At 42.4% G+C, this 25,974-nt stretch overlaps 2 protein-coding genes across 7 annotated transcripts in view; one reads left to right on the top strand and one right to left on the bottom strand.

The window, feature by feature from the left end:
• Positions 1–5,962: 5,962 nt before the first annotated feature.
• The window catches only part of FYCO1 (FYVE and coiled-coil domain autophagy adaptor 1), a 58,523-nt gene continuing 38,511 nt past the window's right edge, over positions 5,963–25,974 (bottom strand). For all 3 annotated transcript variants that reach the window (XM_081881842.1, XM_081881844.1, XM_081881843.1), the window contains exons 15-18: positions 9,007–9,102; positions 8,018–8,228; positions 7,325–7,434; positions 5,963–6,652 (exon numbers count right to left, since the gene is read on the bottom strand). In XM_081881842.1, coding sequence (XP_081737968.1) covers positions 6,571–6,652; positions 7,325–7,434; positions 8,018–8,228; positions 9,007–9,102 — 499 coding nt within the window. In that variant the 3' untranslated portion in view covers positions 5,963–6,570. The remainder of the gene's footprint in view (positions 6,653–7,324; positions 7,435–8,017; positions 8,229–9,006; positions 9,103–25,974) is intronic.
• CXCR6 (C-X-C motif chemokine receptor 6) lies at positions 18,655–24,534 on the top strand. Of its 4 annotated transcripts, none has more exons than XM_081833832.1 (4): positions 18,655–18,757; positions 19,717–19,776; positions 21,150–21,233; positions 23,308–24,534. In XM_081833832.1, exon 4 carries the CDS (start codon positions 23,329–23,331, stop codon positions 24,370–24,372), a length of 1,044 nt encoding a protein of 347 aa, XP_081689958.1. In that variant the 5' UTR covers positions 18,655–18,757; positions 19,717–19,776; positions 21,150–21,233; positions 23,308–23,328; the 3' UTR covers positions 24,373–24,534. The 4 variants fall into 4 exon arrangements, with proteins under 4 accessions (XP_081689958.1, XP_081689959.1, XP_081689961.1 ...); XM_081833833.1 differs by having other exon boundaries at positions 19,717–19,856; XM_081833834.1 differs by lacking the exons at positions 18,655–18,757; positions 19,717–19,776 and adding an exon at positions 19,876–20,467.

Genomic DNA, 25,974 nt, shown 5'->3' with positions numbered 1-25,974 from the left:
ACAGAAATCGTGCTGCGGCAGCAGGAGACCCCATTAGCTAAAGTGGTGCTTCAGGTTAAGAACAGTTTCAGGTTAAGAACAGACCTTCAGAACGAATTAAGTTCTTAACCCAAGGTACCGCTGTACAAAAACCATCTGCATCCATACAAATGTACAGATATAAAATGTACAGACATTGGGGGGGGGGGGGTTGGCCTGTGTTAGATCAGTTGAGGTTTGGTGTCATTCCAGTGTGCAATATATTTTTGCAGGTACAAAATTTCCTGTTAATTTTAAAAAATAAATAAAACCACACTGATTTCAATTACAAAACAAAATAGCAAATTGAATGCTGTCGCTGGTCAATTTTGCTTTCTTTACGGAGCCTCTCTCCCTCTCTCTTGTTTTGTACATAGCGGCTTTCAGGTTAATACACCAATCTTCATTAATAAGTAGAGAAACACAAATGGACAAAATTTTTGAAAACCAAACCAAACCCCAGCTAAATTCTGCTTCTGCAAACCTTGTTAGTGTGGTAGATCCTACTATGCAAGCAAATACATTTCTAAAGAGATACAATATTTGGTGTACAGTCCTCTGGATGTTTACTCAGAAGTTCCATTCTGTTCAGTGTGGCTTCCTTGGTAAACGTGCATAGTATTAAAACTTTATTTCCAGGACCATACCTAACAAGACTTGTGAATAGCTGAAATGTGGTTTGTGATTAGCAATACTGCAATACAGTAAATGAGCATTGCCACAAAGAAATAAAAATGGAAAATAGATTGCTAAGGTTTATGATGGATATTCATAAATAACGACCAAGTTATTCATCAGCCACAATGTTTGCCCGGGGTGATGAACTGAACTATTGTGTAGCTTCCGTTTTCAGCATCTTTACCTTCACAAAGTGATTTATTGGGAATTGTTTGGACTATGGTTTTCGGGGGATAACTTTACGTATGGTAGTGCAGCTACATAATTAGTTTCTGTTTTGCCTATGTTCAGCCTAGAGATGGTGAGCAGAACTGTAAAGTTCTATTTTGAAAAGTTTAAATAGAACTGTGAACAACTTCATTCCCTTTTGCCAAAACTCTCTGCTTGTGATCCAAAGGTGATACTGCTGTCAGGGGCCTGGGGACAATGATAGGCTTCACCTCTAATGAGGCTTCCAATACTCTGAGCTGAGAGTTCTTTCTGACCTTATAGAAGCTTGGACTGAAGGAAGGTGAGGACAGGTGACCTCACCTAGGCCCGAAGTCACCCCCCACCAAAGCAGGCTCAAAGCTTCTCAGAGCTTTTCAAAATCATTTTTCTCAGCAGCTAAAAGGCATTAGCTAAGCATCAGAAACATTCTGCTTGCTGTATCTAAAAAAGATTGCAACAAAGGTAGGGAACACAGTCCATTGTTTCTCAGGCCTTTCTCATGCCTTCTGGCCTTGCTAAAGAACCACATTGCAACTTGCTTTCTGTCCGGGAACCATGCCAGAACAAGAGATTGAAACATATCTGAACACTCTGAAACCCTTTTTCTGGGAATAGTCCCAAGACAGGAGCTTTCTGTTCATGCTCAGAGGAACTCATGGGGCAGGACTCCTGAGGGAGGAGAAAGGAGGAGGGAACTGGAAAGGGGTATATATGCTTGTGCACATGACTGTGAATTTCGTGCATGCTTTTTGTGACTTATCACACTTGCTCCTTCTACCAGTTCATGGATGGTAGAAATAAAAGCCTTTTCTCCGAAACTATTCCTTGAGTGTCTGTTGACTCCCACTTCCCTTTCCCAGGCGCAATATTTTTCCCACCCGAGGGCAAAGCCTCATAAGGCTACATTTCATGACATCATCTCATGTTCGGTTTGTGGTACCACATCAAAGCTCCTATTGGATGCATTCATGCATGTGTGTAACTGCAATGTTAAGGGTTGGGGAGACATAATTGAGCTTGCAATGGGTCAGAGAAATGTGTAAAGACTAGTATTGGTATGAGGAACAAACTGAAATGAAAGGCAGTAAGTATGTGTTCTCATTTATGCCGATGAGCTTTCAGTGAGCCCCACGGAACAAATATTGGGTTTGAATCCAGAGAAGTTTCTTCTGTTGAAGGAATCAAGTTTCCCGGAGGGAGTAAGGTCCTCCGTAGGGGCAAAGTTCTCTGGATTCAACCCTCAGTTGAAAAACACAGTAACTGGAAACCAAAGCTATAAAGTAAATACAAATAACAGATGTCTTGTTGTTCAAACAATTATGTATATTCAAAGTCATAAATCTGAAATATAGCATTTGACAGTATCCCTTTCATAATAATTTAAAATACAAAGAACATTTTTAAAAAAGCATTCTATCCCCAAACCACAGCAAAATAGAATGGAAAACCAGAGCTAAAATATTAAGTGGATTTCAGTTCAAAATCCATTTTATATTGCACAATCCATGGCAAACAGCATTTCAACTTTTAACATTAAATTTGCAATGCTTCTCAATTCAAAACAATACACCCCTAGCCCTTAAATTATCCGGAGCTTTGGGCTGGGTTGTCACCAATATGCTGATGACACTCAGCTCTATCTGCTGATGGATAGAGCCGACTCGGCCCCGAACACATTGACCAGATGCTTGGAAGCTGTGGCTGGATGGTTTCGTGGGAGCCGATTGAAACTAAATCCTTCGAAGACAGAGGTCGGATGGCTGGGTCGGGATGGCATGGGGATGAGGGACCAACTCCCTTCTCTTGTGGGGGCCCAATTAGTGCCATTGCCTTCCGTTAAGAGTTTGGGTGTAATCCTTGACGCCTCCCTTTCCATGGAGGCGCAAGTTACAGCAACAGCCAAGGCGAAATTTTTCCACCTTCGCCGCATCAAGCAGTTGGTCCCTTACCTTTCCCGCCCCGACCTGGCCACAGTGATCCATGCGACGGTCATCTCCAGGCTTGACTACTGTAATTCGCTCTACGTGGGGCTGCCCTTGAAGCTGTCCCAGAAACTCCAGCGGGTGCAGAATGCTGCAGCGAGCCTCCTCCCGGGGTCTCTGCCATGGGAGCTTATTCACCCAGTGCTTTTCAAGCTGCACTGGCTCCCGGTGGAGTACAGGATCATATTTAAGGTGCTGCTTTTGACCTTTAAAGCCCTTCATGGCCTAGGACACTCGTACCTACGGGACCGCCGCTCCCGGTATGCCCCATGGAGAGTCTCAAGATCCATAAATAGCAACTCTAGTGGTCCCGGGTCCTTAGGAAATTAGATTGGCTTCAACCAGAGCCAGGGCCTTTTCAACTCTGGCTCCGGTCTGGTGGAACGCTCTGCCTCATGAGACCAGGGCCCTGCAGGATCTGATTTCTTTCCGCAGGGACTGTAAGACAGAGTTGTTCCGCCTGGCCTTTGGCTTGGAGCCAATTTGATTCCCTCCCTCTCTTTTTTTCTTTTCCTTCTCCTGCGATGAGGCTACATTTTAATATTTTAATGTTTCAATATTTTAATGTTGTATTTTTAATGTTGTTTTTAAGTTGTAATCATTTAACTTGTTTTTATTATTGCTTGTAAGCTGCTCTGAGCCCAGCCTTGGCTGGGGAGGGTGGGGTATAAATAAAAATTATTATTATTATTATTATTATTATTATTAAATAATAACACCATTCGATAATGAAATGGCAAATGCACAATTTATACTCTATTGCTTCTACTTCTTCATTTCCTTCTACATTTTCATCTCAACCGTGTCAGGCATCGCACAGATCTGTATGTAACTATACCAGCAATATACATGGGAGGAGGGGAGTTGTATAATGAATACCACCACTGCTGCTCTGTGGCACTGATATAGCCCACCACCCAAATCTGCACAAGTACTTGCATAATGTTGCCATACAATTTAACTAAGCCACTATTCCTGTATCACACAGCCTTAACTGGCAGAACAAGTACTGTACATAAGGGGATAGTAAAGATGTGAAGCAGGAGAATAGCTGGCAATACTCGGCTAAAACATATTATGGATGGAGCCAAGCTACTATAACGCTGTGCTATAGTAACTTTCATCCCTGGACAATTTAGCTCCTTTCTCCTTTCCCCACTATGAATCATTGAGTTGGATTCGATCTAATTTAGTTGCATGTACGTCTAATTGAAAACAGTGTGAAAAGTTAGTAATGACTTAACTTTCACTGATTTCAGTTGGAAGCAAGTGCAGGTAACTTAGTCTGAACTCATTCCTTTTTTTTAAGGACTAGACAGGATGCCAAAACATTTACAGTTAAAAAAACGTTTTTTTAATTGGTTGCTCTTTTAATTGAATGCATCTAGAGAGTAAAACAGCTTAAGTCTTTCCTACAGCACATATTGCACACTTTCTTAAAGTTTCAGCATGGAGAAGAGATACTAGGCTTAACAGACGTGTTAGGCAATCTCAAGTAGGGACCTGTCCTGAATATCCTGGCTGTTGTAACGTAGGTCTTATCTAGATCATACAAATAATTGCTTAGTAAAGTATCTCCCTCTACTTAGTTTTTTCCACAAATTTCATTACATATCCATAGTTCCCCTATTGTCATAGAAACATTGACCTTGGCACTGCAGTTTAATAGTGTTCAGAAGGAAGTGTCCAAATTTCTCAAAGTTTACTGTGGGCAATAATAAATTCATCAATACTGATTATCTATGGCAGGAATGCCTTCATTCCTATGATAATTCTTGCCAGAAAAAGTTTCAAAAAAAGTTACTTTGGGGAAAAATGGGGTGGGGAGTAGCTTGCTTCTTACAAAAATAGAAGGAAAGATTTTGTGTTTCCCTAAAAATATCTATGAAATAAAGCAATTTTAAAAGTCTCAAGTTATTCTCACTTATTTTCAGACACAAAATATTTGTACTGTAAACTGCAATCCTATACTCACCTGGAAATAAGCACCATTAAATCAATAGAACTTACTTTTTCAGTAGATTTATCTAGGATTCAAACTCAGGCATTTTTTGTCTTTTGTATCAGCAGTTCCTATTTGAACTGCTCCTGATGCAGGAATAGTTGAAATAATTGGCTATTATTTCAGTGATTTCCATGTCTGACCAATTTTATTTGTAGTGGCATATCTTAAAGCATTCACCCCACACTTCCTTCTACTCTTGCAGTTAGGTGAAATTATTACTACACATCTTGTATCCCTATGGTTCATATTCCTCTGTCTATACGCCAGTCCTAATAATTTTCATCAGTGTATTTGGCAAGCAGTGGCAAAATAAAACGCCGCTGCAACTTTTGAGTTTGTTGATTTTAAGCATTCATAGTTTTAGAATTAGGCTAAGGTAGTGTTTGTTGTCCCCCCCTCCCCGTAATATTACACAAAGTTTTGTCAGTATGGGAGGTAGCCATGTTGAGTCTTGTTTTTATTCTTCACTTAAAAAATAGAAACTAAAAATTGTGTCTATAAAAAACAAGTGCTTTAAGGAAATATTCTGCAGATATGATTTTCATGGCCATATTATGCACTATTACTGGATAGATTTTTACTAAATTATGAAATGGTAAAATGAATTTAGGAAAAGAAACTCCTTGTGAAAATGCTGCGGTTTAAAAGTAAGGGTTTCCTTTTACTAATTCCAAAGCTGGCTTCTGCTACATGCATCAGTGGGAAATAGTTAATCTCACTGAAATCAATGCAGGTCACTTCCACACGACACATTTAGGCTTCAAGTACCAATGAAGTTACAAAATGACCTTTACCACAAAGGACTACGATCAAGCAGGTGAATTTCCCCATTAAGGCACAGATTAATGTAAGCAGACTTTTATGAAGACTGCAAACAAGTTAAATAGGCACGTCATCTAGAGTCCTTTTCCTGCCATGTGTAGTATGTGATCAAACAGCAACAAAATCTGTCTAATCGCTTTCTTCCTGCATAGAAAGGTTGACTGGAGTAAATATGTCCATGTTAAAATATACTATGATTTTGCAGAATTGAATTTTAATTTCATTCCTTTTGCAGCATTTTTTTAAAAAAATGAGACGCAGAAGCAGCGACATATAAAAATAGTTATATATATACGCTTCCAGCATAGGTTTTCTTCTCATTATGAAAATAGCTAGCACATATGTGTGTTTAGAGAGTCTTATTGGGACCACAGTGAAAACAAAGGGTTAAACCTTACCCTCCCCCATTCCATGGTCCTGATCTGTCTCCCTTGCTCTCACCAATACCTACTGGTTAAAGTAAAGAAAACACAATAGGGAACCAAACTATGTAAGAAACATCACATCTTGGTTGGCCCTGAATAAATCAAAAGAAGATGTCCTGTTTCTTAGCCCTTTTTACAATGCGTATCCAGATTATGAACAATTTTGCATCAAATGCAGCATTGCATAGCTTAGGTTGTTTAAATAAATAAAATGGCTTTTGAACAAGCACCTGCAGTCCAGAATCATTAGTGTTCCTATGAAAGTTACATTCCTTTATATCTACACTTACATGTAATTGTGGCTTCAGAATTATTGCATGACTCTTATGGGGGCTCCCAACGCATCTTTGATTTTAGTGCTTATGTGTATATAAATAATAGTGTCTCTTAAAAATATAAATTGAAAACATACAGTATATAAATATTACATTCAAGGATCTGGAAAATCACTTCCATCGTAGATCACTGGGCGCTGAACAGATAAGTGGTAAAAGACGTTTTTTGAGATAAACCTGTTGGGAAAAAGCAATAGCCGAAACATTAGCTGAGCCTAAACTGTGTGCATGTGTATGCAGATGAAGAAAACGTATACCTATGAGCATGCTCAAACTTTATGAGGCATCCAGTGAGAGGAAGCACTGCATTTTGGGAAAAACAGCGGGAGGGAGCAATAGAAGGATACCAGGTTATTATGCTCTGTCAACTAATGCAGATGGAAGATAGGGTGTGCTTACAAGGACAGTACATACATGTGCTAGGTGTGGAAAGTCAAGTTTAAATTGGGCTCTATTTGTGAAATAAAGAAGAAGGCGGCAGGCTGCCCAATTTGGCCCCTTTGGCAGTTTTTGGCTGGCCACCCCCACACCGCAGTCACTCCCCTGATGTCATATTATGATGTCATGAGTGCACTCCTGATTGTCCCTTTGCAGTGGGACATGAATTTGGCAATGTTTAAAATCTGGTGCTGAATGCAGGCGCCACTGAGATTGGTTCCATTCAGGAGTGCCGTGATCCAATTCCAGCTGAAAGATGTGGGGATTGCATTCGGCGCTGAATTTGAACCACAAGGGTTCAGAGAGAATAAGGAGCGTGCCTTTTGCATCCCCTTCGGAAACAGAACACACAAAATGCTACAGGAGACAAACGACTGCTCATTCCACTTCATATACTCCAGCCGCACCTACCTAGAAAAAGTGTTGTCAAATATGAGGATGTAGATACCAGTATTTCTGACTTTCACCTGCCCTCTGATGGTTTCCTTATGGGAATTGCACCGGATCATGGGAATAAGAACCTGCAAGAGACACACCGGAACAAAATTTGTCTACAACAAATTTTGGAACTTTGCCATGGTCAAATGAATAAAGATCTCTTTAAAGGGCATGGTTTGTATCAATTAAGTTAATAATTAACAGATTATGTGTATATTTTGCAGCAACTTGATAAAGGAAGTCTTTTGAGACCCTTGAATGGAGGAAACCCCTAACTCTAGATGGTTTATGAACAAGTTAAAAAGCTTTTTGAAAGTCCACGTACGCTATGCCAGTTGCTTCACCTCTATCTGTTAACACTATCAAAGAACTCCTAACAGGTTCATAAGACCTGTCTCATGCTCCAGCAAAGCGTGTTTTTCTATATGCTTGGTTATTTTACATTTAACAATACTTCCCACCAGTTTTCCTGGGACAGAAGTTAAGCTAACCAGCTTGTAACTTCCAGGACTGTCCCCCTCCCCCAGTTCCCATTGTAAAAATTGGTGTTACATTGGCTACCTTTTAGGTATGAAAGCTGATCTGAGGGGCAAGTTACATATTTTTGTTAGAAATTTTGTTAGCAATTTCACATTTGACATCACCCCTATGAAGAAGTTGCCTTACTTTACACTGATCCAGAGGAGCATCTTCTGATTCTTGGTACACCACGCTGAACGATATGCTTTTGGGGTCTGATGAAAATACCCAACTTATTGTTAGGCCACTTTCCTCCACAGTGATGGGAATAACGCTGTAAGTATTTGACTTAATGAACAGTTCTCTGTTAGCTTCTCCAAACTTTAGAATTTCCTCTACAGTTAGAGGCAGCCTTAGCCTGAAGAAAACAAACGAACACATGACAGAACTGTATCTGATTGATGACGCACATGACACATGGGCTCTGAGTGTACATGTCCCTTTTGTACATTCTTTACTGCAGAAACATTTGTGCACTGTGAAGCTCAGACTCAAGGCCACTTTTACAATATACAAATCTAAGGGAACCCATTGCATGTTTCCTTCATGTTTTCTCAGTGAGTCCCACATGATGTGAAAGGAAAACATAATTGTTCTTCATGGTCTCTGTGCAGTTACAAATACTGGGTTGAATTCAACTTACTCAGAGAAGACCCACTGAAATTAATTGATGGGATATACAATCCATGGGATCTATACCTCCACAGAGCAGCATTCAGAAACTTGCGAGTCTGTGAGCCCTGCTCCCCAAAAGGGAAACTTTGTGCCTCTGTGTGGTTCAGGTATGGGGCTAAGGCTCTTTTTTTAGATTTATTTTTTTTAAAAAAACACACCACATGAGCGACAGCAATAAGGGAACTCCCTTTAGAGTTTCAGATTTTTTCACCTCAGAATAATTTTTTTACCTCATATCCAATTCATCTCTCCGTTGGCTTTTTCTTCAAAAAGAGAAAGAAATAGAAAGGAAAGAGGGGACTCCATGCAGCCAAAATCTCTGACACATATATGAGCTTTGCTCACCTGCTTGGAGTGAACACCACTGAATTCAATGTGGCTTATGTTTGAGCAGAATGTATAGGACTGCACCGCTGATTTAAAAAATAATAATTAAAGACTAAACAATGGATTTTGCTTACATCAGTTCTCCTGACTTCAGCAAGCATATCTCTGCATCCTGGGCCATTTGCAAGTCATCGGTCTCATCAAAAGTTGAGGAATTATAGGTGCTGTTTCTGAGGCAAAGGGATAAAGGAGATCATTAAACTTTCTTCAAAATGGTACAGAGCAATCTTTAATGTTTATTTAAAATATTTATGCCCGGACTCAAATATGCAGTAGATTACAATAAATATTTTCAAAGCACAAAACCAAGTTGAATTAAAAATGTATCAAATGACAAACCTAAAAAAACACACGAGAAAATGGCAATAGCAGAATGTAGCAACAGCTGAGCCAAGTTGAACCTCTCTAAGGAGGAAATTCCATAGCTCCAAAATATATCCAGCTTTCACAACTGAATTTTATGACTTTCTTAAACTGACCTAGACCCCATCTGGTAGAAAGGACGGCTAGAACTCAACAGTACAATCCTACTGTACAAGTCTACTGAAAAGTAGGTCCACTGAATCCAGTGGAGTTTACTCCCACATGTATAGGATTGCATCCATAAAGAGAGTGGATCAAACCAGAGTTTCTTTGTTAGCTAGACTACAGGGCTGACTAGTTTCTCTGGGGAAATCCTAATGAAAGGAAATAAGCAGTAAAACCTCCCCCCAGGGGGAAAGAGAAACTGATTATTTAAGGGACAAAGAGCAGTTTTTTTCATCAGTAATTGCTGCAGCCTGGATCAACAGAATACAACAATGGTCTGAATTTGCAAAAAGGAAGCATTCAGTTTAAAGGCACAGGAAGCCAGAAACTTCTTAACAGGGCTTTGCCTGTCCACACTGGAAAAACTGATGCTGCAATCCATCCCCACTCCACCCCTCTCCCCTACACACAGTGTGGAAGCACCCTGATAACATTCACTATAGTAATACAAACTCCTTCATTAACACTGCATAAAACATACCGTATTTTTTGCCCCATAGGATGCACTGGCCCATAGGACGCACCAAGTTTTTTTGGGGGGAAACAAAGAAAAATTTTTTTCTTTCCCCCCCAGGCGCTTGTGGGGCCGGCAGCGGGGAGAAGCGCTCTTCTCCCCGCCGCCCGCCTGCAGACCAGGTCCGGGGACAGTGGGAGGACACGCTGCACCTCCCAGCTGTCCCCGGAGCTTGCGGGGCTGGCGGCAGGGAGAAGAGCTCTTCTCCCCGCCGCCCGCCTGCAGACCAGGTCCAGGGACAGTGGGAAGACGCGCTGCGCCTCCCCGCTGTCCCCGGAGCTTGCGTCCGGGAGAAGCACGCGTCTCCCTGCCGTCAGCCTCCAAACCACATCGGGAGACAGCGGGATGGCGGCGTTCCGCCTCCCCGCTGTCCCCCGACCTTGTGGGACTGGCGCTGCGGCTCTCCTGAAGCCTGGAGAGCGAGAGGGGTCGGTACGCACCGACCCCTCTCGCTCTCCAGGCTTCAGCGAAAGCCTGCATTCGCCCCATAGGACGCACACACATTTCCCCTTCATTTTTGGAGGGGAAAAAGTGCGTCTTATAGGGCGAAAAATACGGTACTCTCATAGACAAAAAACTATGGAGTCAAGTGCTAAGACTAAATTATTTTTTTGCAACACACAGTTGATCTATATTGGCTGTGTAACGAATAGGAAGGAACATGACTTGTTAGTCCCAGGAATACTATACTCCTTGCATAGGACAACTTGAGTTTTTCTGATATCCCATAAAAGCTTTTTATCGCAAAGAGGCCACGGGAACTTACAGTGTGGTGGTAATTTGTGTTGGTTCTTGTCCACCAGTGTCTGCAGTAATCAAACTATTGTGTTTGGTCACTACTATTTTGAATATTCGTAAGAACGTTTGTGAAATAAATCCATTTCGGGGGGGGGGGGGGACACTGCAGAAAACAATCTGCTTCAATATATTTTAACCCATTTGACTTAAAAAGCAGATTAGCTGTAGCGTCACTAGATGGCAGTGGATTACGAAGGTGCCTTAGTTTGCACACTGATATTCACACATTTCTTGCTCTTAGATGGCTGGTTGCCCTGAGGCAGTTTATACACTGTGGAACCAATTCTGGCTCCCAACCACATCTCCCTAGTGTGTTCCTGAATGTTTGGGGATGAATATCTCCCCATCATCATTTGTTTGCTGCAACATATGCCCTTACAAGGCTGCAGAACCCACACAAAGTAATCTTCATTAAAATCTTTAATAAACTAGGCTTTCCGGTTCGAACGAAAAACAGACGCCCTTCAAGACAGTCAATGTATTGTGTTGCATGGCACTTTATATAGCTGTCAGAACAGCTTCACATAGATTAACTGGTCCATTTACAAATGAAGCCCACACTGCAACCTATTCTACAAACTACAATAAAATGCTTTCTTCTAGCCTAATTTTGGCAGGGGGAGCGGATCCTGGCAGCGGGGAGAAGACCTCTATGAGAAAACACATACCTGTGGGCATTTTGGGGACTTTAATGACTTCGCTTTGGTCCTAATCTGGATCACACACCCACACCCCGTGCTAGCAATTTCTATAGGAAAAAGCTCCCATTGAATGGGAGATGATTTTTACATGTCGATTGCCAGCACAGGGGCTATCCAATCTGGATTGGGACCCTCACATGGGATAAAGGGTTAAAGTTTTCTGCCCTCATGCCTGAGCACTGATTTACACCCTTTGGGAAACACTGCTCTATATACTCTGGATGTGCAAAGATTCAGTGAGTATTTGATATTGAGCATCAGTATTTGCTATCTGTTAAGAATGCAGTAGCAGTCAATGTTTGACAGCTAGTTTGCAGTGCACTCACATTTTTCACATGTAGCTGACATGTCAGTACATGACAGCTGACATGAGTCAATTTTTGGCAATATTTCCCTCTGTCTGCCTTAATCAGAAAATCTGGATGATGTACTCATACTGTGCTTGATGCTGACAGATCTTTGGGGAATGAGTACTAGTAAGGCAGGGACACGGGTGGTGCTGTGGTCTAAACCACTGAGCCTCTTGGGCTTGCTAATTGGAAGGACGGCGGTTCGAATCCCCATAACAGGATGAGCTCCCGTTGCTCTCTCCCAGCTCCTGCCAACCTAGCAATTCGAAAGCATGCCAGTGCAAGTAGATAAATAGGTACGGCTGCAATGGGAAGGTAAACGGCGTTTCCGTACACTCTGGTTTCTGTCACGGAGTTCCATTGTGCCAGTAGCAGTTTAGTCCTGCTGGCCACATGACCCAGAAAGCTGCCTGTGGACAAACGCCGGCTCCCTTGGCCTGAAAGCGAAATGAGTGCCGCAACCCCATAGTTGCCTTTGACTGGACTTCACCGTTCAGCAGTCCTTTACCTTTTTTTTCTTTTTCTTTTTTTTTTTACTAGTAAGGCCTTCAAGGTATCTGAACACTTTTTAGTCATTTTGCACACCTTAGCTAAAAAAAGCAAGTTTCAAATGTCAAGACTTAAACAATTTAGAAGAACAGATAACAATCATCTTAGTCTGTGGGTTTTTTGTGGCTTTTACATTTAAAAAGGCAGCTGTGTCAAAGGAAACAGATCAAATGTGATATGTTTCACTGCAGAAAAGTAGGTCAGCACTATGGTTTATTTTAGGCCTAATCCTGTTTGAGGTAGCAAACCTTTGTCTGGGCTGTATAACTTTAGAGTTCAAATAGCTTTAAATAACTGAACGCTGCTCCATACAAAAATACGTTTTATGCATTTCTTTATCATGTCTTTAATACACAGGCAACTCCCAATTTATGTGGGGGTTATGTTCCGAGGTACTGCATGTGTGAGGGAAATCACATATATTTGAAAAACCATTGGAAAAGCCTGCAAACACCCTATAAATATCTGGAAACCCCTGAAAACACCTTTAAAAACAGCAGCAGTTACCAGATGCCAAACTCCACATACCCTCCCACATTCCTCCAATAAATAGGGAAATCCTATTCCATAAGCATCATCATCATAATTCTATTATTAATATCCTGCCCATCTGACTGGGTTGCCCCAGTCACTCCGGGTGGCTTCCAACATATATAAAAACATTAAAAAAACATTTTTAAAAAACTTCCCTATTCAGGGCTGCTTTCAGATGCCTTCTAAAGGTTACTTATCTCCTTGGCTCAGGAGTCGCATAACTCCATACCCTCCAACATGAAAATAGGGACCCCCTAAGTAAAAGCGGGGCATTCTGGAATCAAATCAGAAACCAGAACAGCTTCTGTAAATCCAGGACCGTCCCTGGAAAATAGGGGCACCTGGGGGGGGGGTCTGCTCCACCCTCTAAACCTCCTTGCTCAAACGTCAACTCTCCATAGGCCTCAATGGTCAGTGCAAGGGCTGGGATTGCACTTGCAAAGGTTCATGGGATTGTTAGGCGTTGTTTTCCCACAACTTTTTTTGCCCCTTCTGGGCTCTACTAGGGCCATTTTTGCAATTTTTAAATTCACTCTCAGGTTCGGCGCAACCAGGGATCAATTGGACGTGCATAAATGGGGAGTTGTGGGACGCGGGTGGCACTGTGGGTTAAACCACAGAGCCTAGGACTTGCCGATCAGAAGGTTGGCAGTTCGAATCCCCGTGACGGAGTGAGCTCCCGTTGCTCAGTCCCAGCTTCTGCCAACCTTGTTTGGAGGTTCTAGCAGGGGAGCGCAGCTATCGTATACCCTTGACCGAAGAACGGTACACTCCTTCTATCTGGGATGGTCGTCCTCTTCCACCGAGCGCGCAGCTTCGGGAGGGACGCACATGGAGCGGTGAGGGAGGAAGGGGACACCCGCCTAGCCAGCCAGATCAGCCGAATCAACCCTGGCGATCAATGGGGTGACAGATGTCGCAGCCAGATCGCCCTCAGCTTCTGCCAACCTAACAGTTCGAAAGCATGTCAAAGTGCAAGTAGATAAATAGGTACTGCTCTGGTGGGAAGGTAAACGGCTTTTCTGTGCATTGCTCTGGTTCGCCAGAAGCAGCTTAGTCATGCTGGCCACATGACCCAGAAGCTGTACGCCGGATCCCTCGGCCAATAAAGCGAGATGAGAGCTGCAAGCGCAGAGTTGGTCACAACTGGACCTAACGGTCAGGGGTCCCTTTACCTTTACCTTTAAATGGGGAGTTGCCTCTACCGCTTTTTCCATCAGAAAGGATCAAATAAAATGTGTATAAGACTGCACTGCTAGCCATTATACTACAACAGCTCTTGTACTGCATGGACAAAGACGACTGGGTAGTGTAAGCATGCAGCCTTGCCCCTAAAATAAGGAGAAGACAAAATCAACAGGGGCAAAAGTGATTTTAACAACTTGCGCCAGGCTGATCTCAGCGCCTTTTGAGCAGAAAGATGGTTCTTCAGGAGCAAATGCCTCAACGAATGCTTCAAGAGGTAACTGAAAGTCCTTTAAAGCCTGATCCAGTCATTTTGAGGAGCGGGACACACTGGAATCCTTTTCAAAAGACCAATGAAAACATAACCAGCAATACATTAACTTTTGCCAAAACAAATCCCTAAAACACGCCAGCATTTTGAAAGCAAGCTATATGCAGTTATATTTTGGGGATGTCTGGAGAGTCATAAACAGATCGTAGATTATTATTATTTAGATCAAAGCAGGGTGGAGGATCCCTAAAGGGCCAGGGAACGAATGGTAAGTTGTGTGGGACAGGGTGTTCAACCAATGTTATTTTCCCAATCTTTTTTTTTTTTTTAAATAATATTTATTAAGAATTTCCAATTATAACAATATAAAAAAAACAAAACATCCAAATTTAAGATCTTATTTTCCATAACATCTTTCCAGGACTTCCCCTCCCCTCCCCCTCTTGTATTCCAATTCTTACAAATAAATTCAGCAATTTATTATCCCAAATTTTAACCTTATTATCATTAGCCCTATTTAAAAATATTTTCCCATCTCCTAAGATCGACCTATTCCCTTCCGCGCGTTCCCCCCTTTAATATACATAATAGATTAAAATATAATAAAATAAAATATGATTTTGATTTTACAGCCTTTGGATTCCAAATCCCTCCCCCTTTTCCTGGTTGCGTTTCCCGTATTGATCAACATCTGATGTCTTCCTGGAGTTCCCACATTTATTTAAGCCATAGTCCTTTACCAGTCTTCTTTGATTTTAAATGTCCAATCTTGGAAGGAGTCTATCTCAAAAAGGCCCATTTTTTCCATCCAGATTTTTATATACTTGGGAGTAAAACTCCAATTTTATTTCTTAAACCTTTCAAATCTGGATTTCCCAAATGTTCCCACTTCCAACTTTGTCCAATTCTTATTATTCTTGTTGTTCTTGTTGGTCTCTCTCCTCTTTCTTTTCCTGTTTTCCTGCACAAATGTTCTAATTCCAAAAGCTTCTAAATTCCGCTGCAGAGGCTCTGTTATTCAGGAACGAAACATGATGCCAAGTTCCTTCCATTTTCAATAGATAAGTCTATTGTCTACTTTAGTGTGTAAACCTCTGTAGTCAAAATAATGTTCCATTTCTGCAGTTTCCCAGGAGATAAAAAGTTCTGTCAAATTCGATGCCAACAACTTGTAATATCCCTCGGCTCCTCTAGGTGGATTATAATAACTCAGTTCCCTTCCAGATCACGTCCACCTGTCAAAGTAACTTTATTATTCCTTGTTTTAAACATTTTGTATCCAAATTGTAGCAAATATAACCGGCAAAGTCCTCGTAACATAGTTCTCATTATTGTTCTTCTGCTTTGACAGCTCTTTGACAGCTGTCAAAACCTCTCCTTGTCTTCTCCCGGCGCTCTCACTAAGACGCTCCCAGGTTCTGGGGGGGGGGGGGTTGCTTTTTGAATAAGTTCCACTTTTCTCCTCCAGCTCAATCTTATAATTTTCCATCGCGAAATTTCATAACTTTATCAAAATAAGGTTGCGCTCAATCTTAGATGTTAAGTCCTTTACTTTAGCTCCTCTACAACAGGGGGGGGGCTGACTTCCTTTTTATACCTCCCCCGCTCGTTCCGAATTCTTTAAAAAATTTCTCGCCTTTTTTAATCCAAGTTCCGATTACTCACGGGTTATGCTTTTAAGTCCAAATTTCCAATGGAAGAAGTCAGCGCTCTCCGTCGAATGGCATGCGGCTTCGCTCGGCAGGGGAAGCGGAGGACTCAAAGCACCCCCCCCTGTCACCCGTTCCGTAGCCTTTAAAAAGGCTCCTTCGCGGGTCGGGGGGGGCTCAAAAGGTGCCAGCCGAGTCACCATGTCCATGGGTTTTAGCGCCCATGGTTTTTAAGGGTCCCCGCGTCGCCGGCGCGGCAGGACCCAGCCCCTACCGAGCAGGCTCCCTCCGGAGCTCGGAGGGAGTCCGCCATTCGGCGATGGCGCCAACCCGGAAGTCGTTATTTTCCCAATCTTAACCCCACCCATCTCAAAAAAAACCTGCTATTTGCTCTGCTGAGAAAAACCTGCGGGACAAACAGTAACCCTGTCAGGTGGAGATTTAAACAGGGAAACCTGCATGGGAATAAAGCATTAAACATTTCAATTTTCCCATGGTGCTTTCCCAACTCTGTTCAGGTCCTCTCACAGGCTTTGATCTTATAAATACAACCACCACCACCCCACAAAAAACCCATTCATAAGCAAGTCCACAGGATCTTGTTCATCCAAGTGCATCATTTACGGTAGTTCAGTTTTCCATTCCATTGAAAAGGATGTGATAAGTTATCTCTCTTCTCAGTCTCTCTATCATGTACAGCTACAGTTTTCCTACAATATATATTGTTTCAGCCACATAAACATCTTTTTCTGCTGAGAAGTGGTATGGACTGTAAATCCTTGGAATAAAAAAAATAGTAAGTACTGAGCATACATTACAAGGAGCTTGCCTCAGCTCCTACATGCTATCATCATAAAAAAATCATAAAACAATGACTGCCTCTTTCACGCGTTCATGAATAAATGCAGTTTACAGACGGATAGCTCTTCTGAAAGGGCCTTACACGCTTGTACCTGAATGCTAAATGGCATGGCTGTAATCTTTACTGAATGGAGAGAGAATTAAAGGTAAAGGGACCCCTGACCATTAGGTCCAGTCGTGACCAACTCTGGGGTTGTGGCGCTCATCTTGCTTTATTGGCCGAGGGAGCCGGCGTACAGTTTCCGGGTCATGTGGCCAGCATGACTAAGCCGCTTCTGGCAAACCAGGGCAGCACACAGAAATGCCATTTACCTTCCCTTCTACTTGCACTTTGACGTGCTTTTGAACTGCTAGGTGGGCAGGAGCAGGGACCGAGCAACGGGAACTCACCCCGTCGTGGGGATTTGAACCACCGACCTCCTGATCGGCAAGTCCTAGACTCTGTGGTTTAACCCACAGCGCCACCCTTTATTCATTCAGCCATACCTTTATTCATTCATTTATTTATATGAGAATACCTTGGCAGCGTACATTAAAATATGATGAACCGCAAAAAAATAAAATCAAAATTCAAATAAACTAATCAGTAGCTGGGCTCACACTTCAGGAAAAGCCAGTGTGAGGAAGTTCTAAGCAAGCATTGAAAACCTGACACAGTTGATACTTTCAGGATGGCAAAATATTGCGCTGCTTCATGTAAAACTTGCCGGGGGCTAATTTGAGCAAACTCATAATTTTATCCTCTACATCTGGCATTCTACAGCACTAGTAATTTTATTGTTATGGTTCTCTATTTTGTTTGGTATTATATTGCATTATTTTTTATATATTTGTGCAGAGTTTCTTTCTGAATACAGCTCACTGACTGCAATAAAGAGACTGAGGGATGCAGCCACCTCAGGCAGGTGATTTTGGGTGGCATGAAAGGGCAGCAGATGCTTACCGTATTTTTTGCTCTATAACACGCACCCGACCATAACACGCACGTAGTTTTTAGAGGAGGAAAACAAGAAAAAAAAATCTAAACGAAACAGTGGATGTATGATTTTTGTGGTTCATGCTGTGGCCACAGACATGTGATCTGACAGTGAGTTTGGAGTAGCCCAATGCAAAAATCCTGAGGATCCATGTGGATCCATGCTTTGTAACCACGTTTTAAGTGGGGAGGGAAGGAAAAGCACTCAAGGGACAAGGAGCATGCATGGGGTGGGTGGAGAAGGTTGCTGCTAATAATGAAGAAGATAATAATGAATAAGGGGAGAAGGCTCCTCTCCTCTTCCGCTTTGCTCCTTTAAAGAAGCAGGCTCTCTGTCCCCCTCTCCTCCCCACTCAGCGGCTCTTCTCCCGCTTTGCTGTTTCAAAGCGAGCCACGGAGGAGGGAAGGAAGGGGAACCATGGATCCTCTGCTCACGACTGCAGCAGATCCCCCCCACCCCCGCGACCCGTAGGCATTCACTCCATAACACGCACAGACATTTCCCCTTACTTTCTAGGAGGAAAAAAGTGAGTGTTATGGTGCAAAAAATACGGTAGTTATTTATTATTTCATTTTTACTGCCAGGCAGGGGACAAAATAATTGTGGGATTTTTATTTTTATTTTGCCTCAGGTGCCAAAGTAACATCAACTGACCATGCACTGGCCAGCCCTGGTTGCACATATTTTGGGATACAGATCTACATATGAGCTTTATTTTCACCCCTAGCCTGGCAGCATAGGCACTGCTCTCTCTTCTACACTGCTTTGTGGTTTTGTCGGATGTACAAAACGAAGAAGTCACTGAAAGGAAACTCCAGAGGCAGCAGCTCTAATAAATACGCATAACCACCACTACCTCGAGCTGACATCTGAATTTGAGTCTCATCTCTTGCACCGACTGCGGCAAGGTATGTAGTTATCGGCTCTTGCCTCAGACAGAAACCTATCCCATCTTTGTAAACATTAGGTTGTGGCGGGGCCCAGTTGGTTCCTCTAGTGAGCCCCTTGAAAGCTAACTTAAGTAGCTTTCAAGTTAGAAATAGGTTAATTTTCTTCACCAAGAGGTTTTGCTGTAAAAAAATGTTTATCTTATCTACTTAAACAGAGTCAGGTTTAGACAATAGGGAACTTGCACAATCTTCTGGGGCATATATTATTATTCGAGTTTTCCCACCTACCAGAGATAGGCACAAACAAATCCAGATGTTGTTGGTACATTCACTGTCATTGTTTTCAGCCTGCAAATGATATGTAACTGATTACATTTCCACCTCCTTTGCATCTGCTGGAAACCACAGGAGGGGAGAGTTGCTCATCTGCTCGAATCCTGCTTGCAGGTTTCCCACAGGCATGTAGTTGCCCACTGTGAGAACAGGATGCTGGAATAGATGGGCCATTGGCCTGATCCAGAAGGCTCTTCTTATGTTTCCTTTGCATTGAAATGAATGGGGTGGAATAATGTAATGGCTTTGTGCAAATTATGTAAGTTATGTCCTTTTGCCACAATGAACAGCGAGACAAAGAATGTTGTTTTTGGCAAATGACGAACTGCAGCAAAAGGGAAACAGTGTGGCATGCAGCAAATACAGAGTGGAATGGAAAATGATGCCTTCTTGCTTTTTGGACAGTAGATAGTCTGAACTATTACATAGCTTCCTATTAGCCATGTGACACAATAAGGAAGAACCATGACTACACAAAACAACACAAAATTGCCACTGTTTCCCCAAAACCCCCACAAAATTCTTTCCGTGGGGTTGTTTGGCTCTGCTACATTAGATTGCTAGTTTTACTCTTTTAATATGAATATTCTTTTCTGTCGGTGAGCCATATTCTAGCTCGATTTGAGAAATGCTGTTTCTTTCAGGGTCCAGGTCAACTTCGTGATCGTGAAAACACAGCTTGTGAAGTACACCCGGATTGTGAAGTACGGCTCTTTAACTCCTTTCGCTCACTACTGACATGGGATTGATGGCTGCAGCTGCCTTTTTATGAGTATACTTTCTGGTATTATTTAGTCACCGATAACTTTGTGGTTTTGCTATTACTAGCGTTTTAAAAGCCGTTTGAAAAGCACTGTGCTATGAAAGAAATGAAACTCTAAAGCCTAGCCTTGCAATGAGAACCTATTTCTGGTAATTTATTGCCCGTCATCTATACCATCAACTTCAAGAAAGTGACACGCAAGTAAAGAGAAGCTAACATTGAAATGTATTCATTTATCATTAACTTGCTGGTATCCCAAATGCCACACCAACAAATACAAATTAGAATAATTATCTGGGGCACTGTGTCATGGACTGGTTGGATGCAAAGGAATGGTGGGAGGAACCAGTTGGGGAACCCCCCCAAGGGAAGACTCAGAGCCTGGGGATTGGTGGTGGGGCCACAATGAGTGTTCAGAGGGAGAAGACTGGGAGGAGGTGGTGTCAGAAGCTGAAGAGCTAACAGGGCTTAGTGAGCTGGGAGAGTCTGTGACAGAGAGGAGTCCAGAATCAAAGGCAGAAGCTGAAGCAGAGAAGGAGGGAGGCCAAGAGGGAGAGATGAGTTGGGCTGCTGAAGAGCCTTTCTTGCTGCGACAAGCTGTGCTCCTTACTGGACTCCCAGAACCAGATGAGGCAAGAAAAGGGCAGAGAAATTGGCACAGGCTCTGACTGCTTGATTGCTTGGGGGAAAACCCTGAAGAGGAGGGAACTTACACAGCTTTGAGGAGGTAGGGACTTTCCATCTCGGCAACAGATCCATGGGGCAAGACCTTCCAGGGATGAGCTGCTGTTCTCATCAGGCCTGAGACTCCGCCAAGTTTGTTCAGATCATGTCCTGGCTAATAAAGAGCTAGCTCCAACTTGCATAGTGTGATTTACTGCCAGCTTGTTCCTGACACACTACCAGTTAAATCAGGAACGTAGAACCTATGGCCTTCCAGGTGTTGATGGACTTTAACTCTCATCAGCCCCAGCCAGTGGTCAAGGGATAATGGGAGTTGCAGTCCAGCCATGTCTAGAAGACCACAGAATGCCTGTTCCTGAATTAAATAGTTCCATTCAAATGGTGGGGATGGCCAGTTTACTTATTGACTTGCCACTCCTGCTTGGCAGGAGGGGATTCTGGCAACCCAGTTCCAAACTCCCTTGTGATACTGAGCCTGTGTGGCATCATATGGAGAACAGTAGCTAGAGGAGTCAAAGAAAGAACAGCTAAAAGTGCCGGGACGATTGTGATAAAATGAAGGGGAAGAGGCAAAGACTCCATGCAACTTATGGCTTGACTCAATTAATTTTTTTTATTTATTCCATTTAGAGCCTGCCTCTCCTCCAAGGAACTCAAGGTGGCATATGTTGTTTCCCCCCCTTTGAATTTTATCTTCACAACCCTGTGAGTTAGGTAAGGCTGAGAGATACGGAGTGGTCCAAGAACACCAGTGAGCTTTGGGGCTGAGTGGGGATTTGAACCCAAGTAATGTACCTTGGTCCAGTCCAAAACTTGACCCCCAGTAGATTAAGCATGCTGCCCCAAGAATTTTATTATCAGTGCAGTGTATGTTCTGCAATTTTGCACCAGTTCTGTGCAAGATCATAATATGGAATCATGTGCAGAATTCAGCATCCTAAGAACCTCTGCATGTTTTTTTTTTTTTAAATGATGCATGAAAGTAGATTAAAAGGATACTGGGAAATGGGATGCATGGCTGAGAGTTCCAGCCCACAAAAGGCAGAATTTCTGTTTCTTACATATCAGTGATATCTCCCTGAGGCTGCTGGCAGTATATTTTGAAAAATAAGCAGTATGTACAAATGTGCACACTTTATACAGTCTTGCTTGGATGGGGGTTTCATTGGTGTATAATTATGGCTGGGTCTTAGTGCAGAATGATGTTCATTAATCCCTGCCCACCTGTCAAAATCCTTTGTGCAACTTTGCAAGTTTGCCTCCTGCTCTCTCTGTAAACTCCTAATCTCAGAGGTTTAAAAGGGGAGTGTGGGGAGGCTGGCAAAGGCTTTAAGATAGTCCCTGTGCTCCTGTTTCAGACTGAAATGGCAGTGTGGGGACTGCCTTAAAGCCATTTGCAAAAGTGCTCTTTGAAACAGACCCTTTCACCTTTAAATGAGAAGCGTGGCAGCTGCTTCAAACAGTGCTTTTGCAAAACACTTTAAAGCAGCCTTGGAGACAGAAATGGAAGCATGGGGGCTGCCTTCACGTCCTTTGCAAAAGTATTGTTCGAAGCAGCTCACATTTCTGTGTTGGTGATAGCAGGGTGGGTGGGTGAGACTACTCTCCCCCCCGCCCACAATACCACTGATGCCACAACCTGCCTGCTCAAATAAAAAGAATGAGTTGCTTCAAACAGCATTTTTGCAAAAGGCTTTGATCCCTGCTCATCAATGATGTCCACAGACTAGAGGTTCCTCACTCCTGGTTTACATGATCACTTTTCTTGGGATGGAAGAGATTTTTTAAAATCCCCCTATCTTGCCAGGTCTTGCGGACATCTTAAATTAATTTAAAATTTTGAATTTAGGTCTTGAACAAGTATATTACAAAACAGAGGTTTAAAGCAGTTCAGGGGCTGCTACCTCAAGATAACCAGAGTGTGGAAAACAAGCTGTCTATCTGAATCTTACTGTTGTTGCTAATGACGGTTTTCAATAAACTGTGCACAATGCTTAATACAGTGGTACCTTGGTTCTCAAACACCTTGTTACTCAAACAACTAGGAACCCAAACACTGCAAACCTGGAAGTGTTCCAGTTTGCAAACTTTTTTTGGAAGCCAAATGTGCTGTTTTGAGTGTTACGCTTCCGATTTGAGTACCACACTTTCATTTTGAGTGTTAGGCTGAGGTCTGTCTGTTCTTCCTATTTATTTTGTGTTTTTGCAACTCTCTTTTTGTTTTTGTGACTGTGTGGAACCCAGTTCAGCTATTGATTGATTGATTGTGTGTGTGACTGCAGTTTATTGCTTTCACTTTAAGGATCCATGGTCTTGTTAGATAGTAAAATTGATTTTAAATTGTTGTTTTAAGGGTTGTTTTTAAAAGTCTGGAACAGATTAATCCATTTTGCATTACTTTCTATGGGAAAGTGTGCCTTGGTTTTGGAATGCTTTGGTTTTGGAACGGACTTTCAGAATGGATTAAGTTTGAGAACCAAAGTACCACTGTACAAACACTTCCAAGAGTCAGAAACTCAGCCCAAGCAAAACTGGCTTGAATCTACCAATCTACATCTTATGTCTCAAAAGTTAGCTTACATGGGCTTCCTCCGCACTGTGGTAGATAAGGCAAACACAGCCGTAGATGGGGGTATATGCAGTACATAATCAAGGCTTATATCGTGTCCCTTGTCAATGATTATGTGGTTTCATCACAGAGCAAATGAAATTTAAGAGTTTTGCAGCAATGTAGAGAGACATTACAATCCACCTACTGAGACAATTTTGAAATGTGTATGTTTTACAGGTATTTGAGAAAGTAGGCAACATGGCTACCGATGATGATTATTTTGCTGAATACCCCAACACCACATTTCAGAACGATGAAAGCGCACACAAGACGTTTACAGCGTTTAGCAGTGTCTTCCTGGTCTGCATGTATTCATCTGCCTGTATCTTTGGAATCTCAGGGAACACTTTGGTTCTTATCATTTTTATCTTCTATGAAAAAGTAAAGGTGTTGACGGATGTATTTCTGGTGAGCTTGGCTGTAGCTGACTTGTGCTTTCTTTGCACCTTGCCATTCTGGGCTTATTCTGCTGCTAAGGAGTGGATCTTTTACACTTTGCCGTGTCAAATCATCCGAGGCCTCTACACCTTGAATCTGTATGGTTCCATGCTAACCCTCACCTGCTTAACCATTGACAGGTATTTTGCTATCGTCCAAGCCACCAAAGCACACATCAGCCAAGCCAAAAGAATAGTCTGGGGTAAAACGGTTTGCATTTTGGTTTGGGTGCTTTCATTGCTATTTGCTTTGCCACAGTTATTATTTAGCACGCAGAAGGAGTATAGCAAAAAGGTATGCATTGCAGACTACCCTTCAAATTCTTTGCAGATGCTCACCGAAGCAATTCAAATGACTCTTGGATACTTCTGCCCTATGCTGGTCATGGTTCTTTGCTACTCAATCATCACAAAAACTTTACTCTACGCGAAGGGCTTCCACAAGCAGAAATCCTTAAAAATAATATTTGCCATCGTCGTGGTGTTCATTTTTACACAGACGCCCTATAACATCTTGAAACTCATTCGTGCCGCGGACCAGAGTGTCATGATGGAGAACGGATTCCGGTTTGAATATGCTTTGATCGTAACGGAAGCCATTGCTTATTTCCACAGTTGCCTCAACCCTGTTCTCTATTTCTTTATCGGTTTGAAGTTTAGGAGGAACCTGGTAAAAATCCTTAAAAAGCTTGGATGTGCTAAACATGAACAAACCAGGAAGCCATGCCAAGCTACGGATGATGATTGCTCAAAATCCTGCACCGCCACACAGAACGCAGAGGAAACATGCATGTATCCATTGTAAGAGCATCTCTTTTGTTGAGCTTCAGTTTTAGTCACCCTGGGCATTTGTGCGAGCAAAAGCAACAGGCAGAATCTCCTCAACATAGCTAACCTGTTTGTAAAGTTGGTGAAAGCTTCCCTACAAGCAAACTTTGCAGAATCTCATTGCCACCCTGATTCTTATACTAGAACAAAATAAAAAAATTCCTTCCAGTAGCACCTTAAAGACCAACTGAGTTAGTTCTAGGTATGAGCTTTCGTGTGCATGCACACTTCTTCAGATACCAGGAAGAACATACTGGCAAGGAGATGCATGCACACGAAAGCTCATACCTAGAACTAACTCAGTTGGTCTTTAAGGTGCTACTGGAAGGAATTTTTTTATTTTGTTTTGACCATGGCAGACCAACACGGCTACCTATCTGTATCTTATACTAGAGGCATCTTATGAGAAAAGACTCAATTGTGTTACATTTCATACAATCTTTAAAAATGTTCCAACATACCTACACTCAATCCCACAGATAATGTATGTTTGTATGCTTGTATATTCGCAATATGTGTGTATTAATGCTGAATTATTTTAATAATAAAAACTCCCCCCCCCCAAAAAAGAAGAAAAGACTCGGTTGCATTAAGGTATACAGCAGCTATGGAAGAAATGCTGAATGGGAGTTTAGGTTGTCACTTAGCATTTACCGTTATTTTAAGGGAGTGGCAGTGGGAAGCTGCCCGCTCTGCTTGCCAGGAAGAACATACTGGCAAGGAGATGGCCATTTTGTCCCTGGTAAAGGCTTCATTTAGTCTGCCCTCACTGTGTCTCCCCCCGCCCCCCGCCTTTTGCATCATGCTTATCTGATTGTGAGCCAGTGGGCCAGGACTATCTTTTAACCTCTTCACAGCGCTTAGAAAACATTGGGTACTTTATGAACGTTAAATCATGATAGTTTGCAATTCAAAGCTGGTCATGAAAGCAGTTTGAAAAAGCATGAATGGCGGACACACTTTTCAGGTGCTTGGCATGCAAGAACTTGCAAACCATGCTTTTACTTGCTTTGGCTCACCATATGAATCTTTTTTATATGAATAAATAAACAAATAAAGATAGATGTTCATGGAGAACAAAAAACATACACAAGAACAAAAAACATACACAGTGTTTGTATCTTTTGTCTTTTCTTGTGTCAAGGAGTTCCATAGCCCAGCTTTCTCAAACTAAGAACAAACACTTGCTCTGGAGGCACTGTGACACAACCCCCTCTCCCCCAATTTTAGGTGCAACTTGCTCATCCAGAGGCTTTAAGTGTAGAAGGCTGTTTATACTGTATTTCCCCTTTCCCACTCCCCACAGAACTCTGAAAGTATTTTTACCCATCTCCTGCAATTTCTTCTTCCATTCCCCTTCCACAATTCACTTGTACCTTACCCCACCCTCCTCTCCAACTAACTTCTTTCAACCTTCCTCCCAGGTCCTTTTCCATTCACCTCTTCCTCCTAAAATAGCTTTTCTCTCTAATCCCCTTCCTTTCTATGCCCAGTTAATCATCACCACCTCAGAATATTAGGCTATAATCTCTCTTCCTAATCTCCTTCAGCACCTTCTCTGGCCCTTTTCCCTCAGAGC

The sequence above is a fragment of the Podarcis erhardii genome, assembly GCF_964252035.2.
Source record: "Podarcis erhardii genome assembly, chromosome: 12".
Lineage (NCBI taxonomy): Eukaryota > Metazoa > Chordata > Lepidosauria > Squamata > Lacertidae > Podarcis > Podarcis erhardii.
Note: the sequence above shows the minus strand (reverse complement) of the source record. Positions and strands in the feature narration are given on the sequence as shown.